This window comes from Nannospalax galili, unplaced genomic scaffold, assembly GCF_000622305.1.
Source record: "Nannospalax galili isolate Female #2095 unplaced genomic scaffold, S.galili_v1.0 scaffold7608, whole genome shotgun sequence".
Classification (NCBI taxonomy): domain Eukaryota; kingdom Metazoa; phylum Chordata; class Mammalia; order Rodentia; family Spalacidae; genus Nannospalax; species Nannospalax galili.
The window spans coordinates 5313-11161 of record NW_008358296.1 but is presented as its reverse complement, the minus strand read 5'-3'; the positions used below and the strand labels follow the sequence as shown (position 1 = coordinate 11161).

Below are 5849 nucleotides of genomic sequence, written 5' to 3'. Positions count from 1 at the left end.
CTTTAAATGTTATCTTACATAGTTTTTCCTGTTATTTCAGCCCTTTTGTTATGTATTCACATTAGAATCACCTGGCACACCTGTAATCCCAGCATTTAGGAGATAGAGGCAGAAGGATCTGAGTTGAAGACCAGCCTCAGCTATATGAGATCCTGTTTCAAAAAAATAAAAAGTTCCAGTAAAATACCTAGTGAATTTGCCCAAGCATCCTTTAATTATTTGTTCTTGGGAACTGATTCCGGTTTGCATCTGTGTGACATTTCCTATTAGGTTGGAGCCAGAGGAAATGTGGAATTGACAAGAATGCCCAGGAAGAAGCAATGTGGTGTGTTTATGAAGACTCTGGCCTGTTTCACATTGTGCTATGTGGAGCACTTAGGACACATCCCTCTTTGCCTAGGCAGCATTGTAATTACCAACAAAACTTCATTCTCAGACTCAACCGCAGTCATATGCCTATTTATAAGCAGAGGAGAGGCACTGGATGATTTTTTTTCTTTCTTTTTTTTGAGTCAGGGACTGTAGCCCAGGCTGTTCTGGAACTCACTATATATCTCAGGCTAGCCTCAAACGCAAAATCTTCTTGCCTCAGCCTCTTAAATGTTGGAATAGAAGCATGTATCCCCACATGGACCCCATTAATCATTCTATGGATGCAAAATTAAACACAATAGAGATGTCTTTGTCTTGATTCAGGATGGTATTGTGGACCCCATTGACAGTACTCTAAGAGATTTTTGTGGCCGGTGTATTCGAGAATTCCTTAAATGGTCCATTAAGCAGACAACACCTCAGCAGCAAGAAAAGAGTCCAGTGAACACCAAATCACTTTTCAAGCGGCTCTATAGCTTTGCACTTCATCCCAATGCTTTCAAGAGGCTAGGAGCAGCACTTGCTTTTAATAACTTCTACAAGGAATTCAGGTATGCCAGCCAAGCATCGGGAGAGTGTATAAAACAGCTCTGGAGATTTTTAGTGGTGATTTTGAAAAGTGTCCTAATGTTAATGCCATATATTCATATGTCAAGCATTTATTAAATAACTGTGCTAGATGATGTGTATTGAAGGATCTTAGAAGTTGCTATATGTGTTGGTGCCTACCTTTAATCCCAGCACTTGGGAGGCAGAGACAGGCAGATCTCTGTGAGTTTGAGACCAGCCTGATCTATGTAGTGATTTTTAGAAACTACTGAGAAACACATGCAAATGTAATACAGATGTTTTGTGAATGCAACGAAAGACAATATAGAAGGTCTTTTGGAGCACCTGAGATGAGTTCTATGAGGAGATTTGTTGGCACTCTTCAGTCAGCAACCTGAAAGGACCCTCTCAGAGCAGGGCCACAAAGCATAAATGAAAGCTAGCCTTTCAGAAAGTGGTAGAGTACTACATCTTCTCCACCTCATAAGCCTGCCATATGAGGTGGTAAAGACTTTTGGTATTCTTAGACTGTGGTGTTCAAGGCTTAGAAGGAAGGATAGCAGGCAGGTGAGCTAGGCTATGTCTGCTATAGTAGAAAAATGTGGCTCACCTCTAGTGCTACTGAGTTATGGGAGTGGAAAATGGGAGTTATTTATGAATTAAAGGCTTAGAGTTTACTCTTGCTATCAGCTTATTTTGAGGTAAGTTGGGAAGTTTTACAATACATTTATTTAAAAATAATGTGGATATGACATCAGATCTTCTCTCCACTGAATTTTACTGCAGTATAGAGTGGTCAGAACAGCAGTTCTAAGGTTATATGTTATGATAGTCCTACAGAAAGGCTAGTGACACATGTTTGTGAATGAAAACCAGTGCTTCCTCTTGATTTATGCAGTTGGGCTTTAGGGCTTTAATCTGTTCTTTGAGGAGGTAGTATTTTGTGAGTTGGTGAATATTTTTAAATATTTGAGCTTTTTTTTTTTTTTAAGATCTTTGTTTTTGTTTTTGTTTTTTTAAAAAAACAGGGTCTCGCTATAGCCCCAGCTAGCCTGGAACTTGTTATGTAGACCAGCTAGGCTTCCATCTTACAGATAGCTGCCTGCCTCTGCCTCCCTAGTGGTGGGATGAAATGCATGCAACACCATGCTCAACCTAAAGATAGGTCTTATTCTGTAGTTCAGGCTGGCCATGAACTCACTATGCAGTCCAGACTGACTATTCAGCAGCTCTGCCTCAGCTTTCCAAGTGCTGGAATTTCAGGTACGAACCACCACACCAGGCCTTTTTTTTTTTTTTTTTGTCATTTTGAGATAGAATCTCTCTGTAGCCCCAGCTGACCTGAAACTTGCTATGTAGACCAGGCTAGACTTGAACTCAGAGATTGACCTGCCTCTGTGCCATCACACCTGGCATTTTTCTTTTTTTTTTTTGAAGATAGCATTTCATGTATCTCAGGGTAGCTTCAAACATGATGTATTCAGGCTGGTCTTGTGCTACCAATTCTGCTTTTACGTCCTCTGTGTAAGGATTGCAGGCATGCGTCATATGCCACTTATTTGAGCCCTTTTAAAAAGCAGTTTTCTGGGCATGATGGCTCCCATCTACAGTGCCAGCAGTAGACGACTGCTGAGAGCTTGAGGCAGCACTTCTCTTTGGTTTATTCAGCTGTTGGTTTCTGCTTCTTTCTTAAAAAGAGAGGCTGAGCACTGTTAGCCTTTATGTTGATAGTTTGCCATGGGCAAAATGTTTACAGTTAAATTCTTGCCTTAGCTTATGTTTGATTTATTTATTTTCAGTTCTAGGAAGATGAGTTAGTTTGTCAGTAAGTGAAACTATTCTTTCTTCAGTTAGTGCCTTGGCTGCATAGTGAATTCTCGGTCAGCCTAGGCAGTAGAGTGAGAGAGACCTTGACTCAAAAAAATACATTGTTCACATTACTTGTTTCTTTTCTTTTCTGTCTTATTATTTTCTTAGGTGAGGCTTTAATATCCTTTGTTTTGCAGGGAAGAAGAATCCTTGGTAGAACAGTTTGTGTTTGAAGCCTTAGTGATATATATGGAAAGTCTGGCCTTGGCACATGGAGATGAGAAATCCTTAGGTATGTGTCATCCAGGTGTTCTGTCTATACATTGAGCCCTTGGGATCTTTTCCACTCAGGAGTTAGGGCTCAAGTGATCCTCTCATAAGGTGGTATTTTCTTTCTTCACATATTCTTAGCACATCTGATAAATATTTGAGGGAGATTTGTTGTCATCCCATATATGCACACATACTGCCTCAAAGTCCAGTTTGTAAAAGATTTTCTTTGTTTCCATTTGGTCATGCACCTCCTCCCCTGGCTCTTACATTCTTTCTGCCCCCTCTTCCACAATAGTCCCTGAGCCCTGGATAGGTGAAGTTAACTATAGAAGTCCTATCCAAGGACTCATACTCTGCAGACTCTTATTTTCTGTGTGGTGGCCATTCGTGGCCTTTTGTGTTCATTGCCCTCTGTTGCATAAGGGAGCTTTGTTGGTGAGAGTTGAGAGGTGCATTAGTGTTCTCTCTACCACTTGTTCCACTATGTTTCTGGGGAGGGAGCGTAAGGATGATTAAGATGCCTTGTATGAAATATGCAAAGGTTTGGTTGGTATTTTTTTTTGTTGTGGGGAGGGGGTTCTCCCTATAGCCCCAGGTGACCTGGAACTTGCTATGTAGATGAGGCTGGCCTTGAATTCAAAGAGACCCACCTGCCTCTGCTGGGATTAAAGGCATTCGCCACCATGCCTGGCTTAAAATACACAAAAATTTAATAAAATATATAAAAAAATTTAATACAATATAAAAACCAAAAGACAATATAATGCCCTGCCAAAAATAGGCAATTTGTATAATCAAAGCAGCTGAACTGCTATAAAACTACAATAAGTGGCATTACCTAGCAAGGCTTCAGCTTGGCATCTGTTTCATTAAAAACATCCTTTTAACTGATTAATTCTAAAGCTAAACAAATGAAAAATGGCACTACCATATGCACCAGTAATCCCAGTGCTGAGCATACAGCCAAAGACAATAGAATCAGTGGCTTAAAGAGGCCTCTGTTTTTTTGCAGTATTATTCACAGTGGCCAAGATATGGAGTCACTCTCAGTATCCATTGATGAGTAAAGAAAATGTGATTTATACACCAATAGAACTCAAGGTTTTTTTATTACATTTATTCGTGTGTGTGTTTGCTATAGTGCATGTATGGGGGGGTCAGAAGACCACTTACTGGAGTCAAGTCTTTCCTTCCACTTCTGAGTCCCAGGATTCAAACTGAAGAGGTCAGATTTAGTAGTGAGTACCTTTACCCACTGAGCCATCTTACTGATCCATATCCATGCTTTAAAAAGAAGGAAACCAGGGTTAAGAGATGGCTCAGCTGTTAAGAGCACCGACTGCTCTTACAGAGGACTTGGGTTCAATTCCCAGCACCCACATGGTGGCTAGGAACGGTCCTTAACTCCAGTTCCAGGGGAATCTGAAGCCCTCTTCTGACCTCCGCGGCATTGCACAACATGGGTGCAATCACATACATGCAGGCAATACACACATATACATAAAATAAAAATAAAATATTTTTAAAAATAATACAATATTTTTTAAAAAGAGAGGTATTAAGAATGATAAGTCATAAGTAAGCCAAAGTAGAGTCTACTTAATTCTGTCTAGAAGCTATTAGGAACTTGGTAGAATTTTTATGCTTAGAACTCTTCCTAGAGGTCTCTGTTGGTCTATTCATTGGTATAGTCAGGACCCTGAGGCCCTTGTCACTGAGGGATTAGATCACACAGCTGTAGAATGGCAGTGCTTCTCTTCCACTTACTCAGATCTTGGTTTTTGCCTATTTCATAAAATGACAGGCTCAACACTATTAACCTTTTATGCTGATAGTCTGCCATGGGGAAATGTGTAAAATTTAGTTCTTAGCTTAAGATTGATTTCTTTGACTTAATTTTCCCAGAAGATGAATTTTCTCAACAAGTAAAACTTTGCTCTTTCTTAAATCAGTGCTGTGTGTCCCTGAGTTTTATCACCCAGCACACAACAAACCAAAAACCGCCAAACAGATGCCTGAAAAGATAATGATTTCTTGGTGCCAGAAGTCACCATGCATTCTTTCTCCTAGACCTCTGGATGGTTTATCACCTTAGTTCTGTCCCCTACTATAATGGTTATATTATTAAACTATAATATAGCTTATTCTACAGGAGAAAAAGGAAGGCCAAGGAATGACTTTAAGTTGGTGTACATTGGCTCAGACCTGAACGGGGTTTTTGTGGTACCTTCCAGATCTCTTTAATCTATCACTCAAGACTGTCTTTTGGTTGTTGAGGATGCTTGTTGGTCATACAGTTTCTAATTGGATATTGCTCTGTGTGTGTGTGTGTGTGTGTGTGTGTGTGTGTGTGTGTACATGTGCCATTCCTTCCTGCAGTCAAGAGTCTGGGTTTTGAAATATAAATCCTTTATTTAAATTTCATATTCTGAAGGATGAAGAAATATTAAATCTATAGTAAAGTTACCTTCATAATCACAAAATTAGGCCAATAAATGTATGGTACTATGTTATTAATGATGACCAGCTATGTTTGCTTTGAAATTTCTTTTGGTGCTGGATCAGGCACAGTTCAGCAGTGCTGTGATGCCATAGACCATCTGAGACGCATCATTGAAAAGAAGCACATTTCGTTAAACAAAGCTAAGAAGCGACGTTTGCCACAGTAAGTGATACTGCTTCCTTTTCCTTTTTTTAACTCAACATAATGCTAATTCCCATCTGATAAAGGACAAATTAGGGTGAGTGTATGGAATATAAAGAATTAGCTTTTTAAAGAAGAAATGTGTAGAAGTTTGAAGTCTGCTTTCCAACAGAATTTAAAAGCTTTATGTTTAAAAGTGCCT

At 39.5% G+C, this 5849-nt stretch overlaps 1 protein-coding gene across 1 annotated transcript in view; it reads left to right on the top strand.

Moving 5' to 3' along the window:
• LOC108490122 (DNA-dependent protein kinase catalytic subunit-like) overlaps window positions 1-5668 on the top strand; it is a gene marked incomplete at its 3' end in the record, with an annotated part of 22492 nt that extends 16824 nt beyond the window's left edge. The window contains exons 7-9 of the mRNA XM_029557897.1: window positions 675-923; window positions 2928-3022; window positions 5569-5668. Of these exons, the coding sequence (XP_029413757.1) occupies window positions 675-923; window positions 2928-3022; window positions 5569-5668 (444 nt within the window). The remainder of the gene's footprint in view (window positions 1-674; window positions 924-2927; window positions 3023-5568) is intronic.
• Between the last annotated feature and the right edge of the window lie 181 nt (window positions 5669-5849).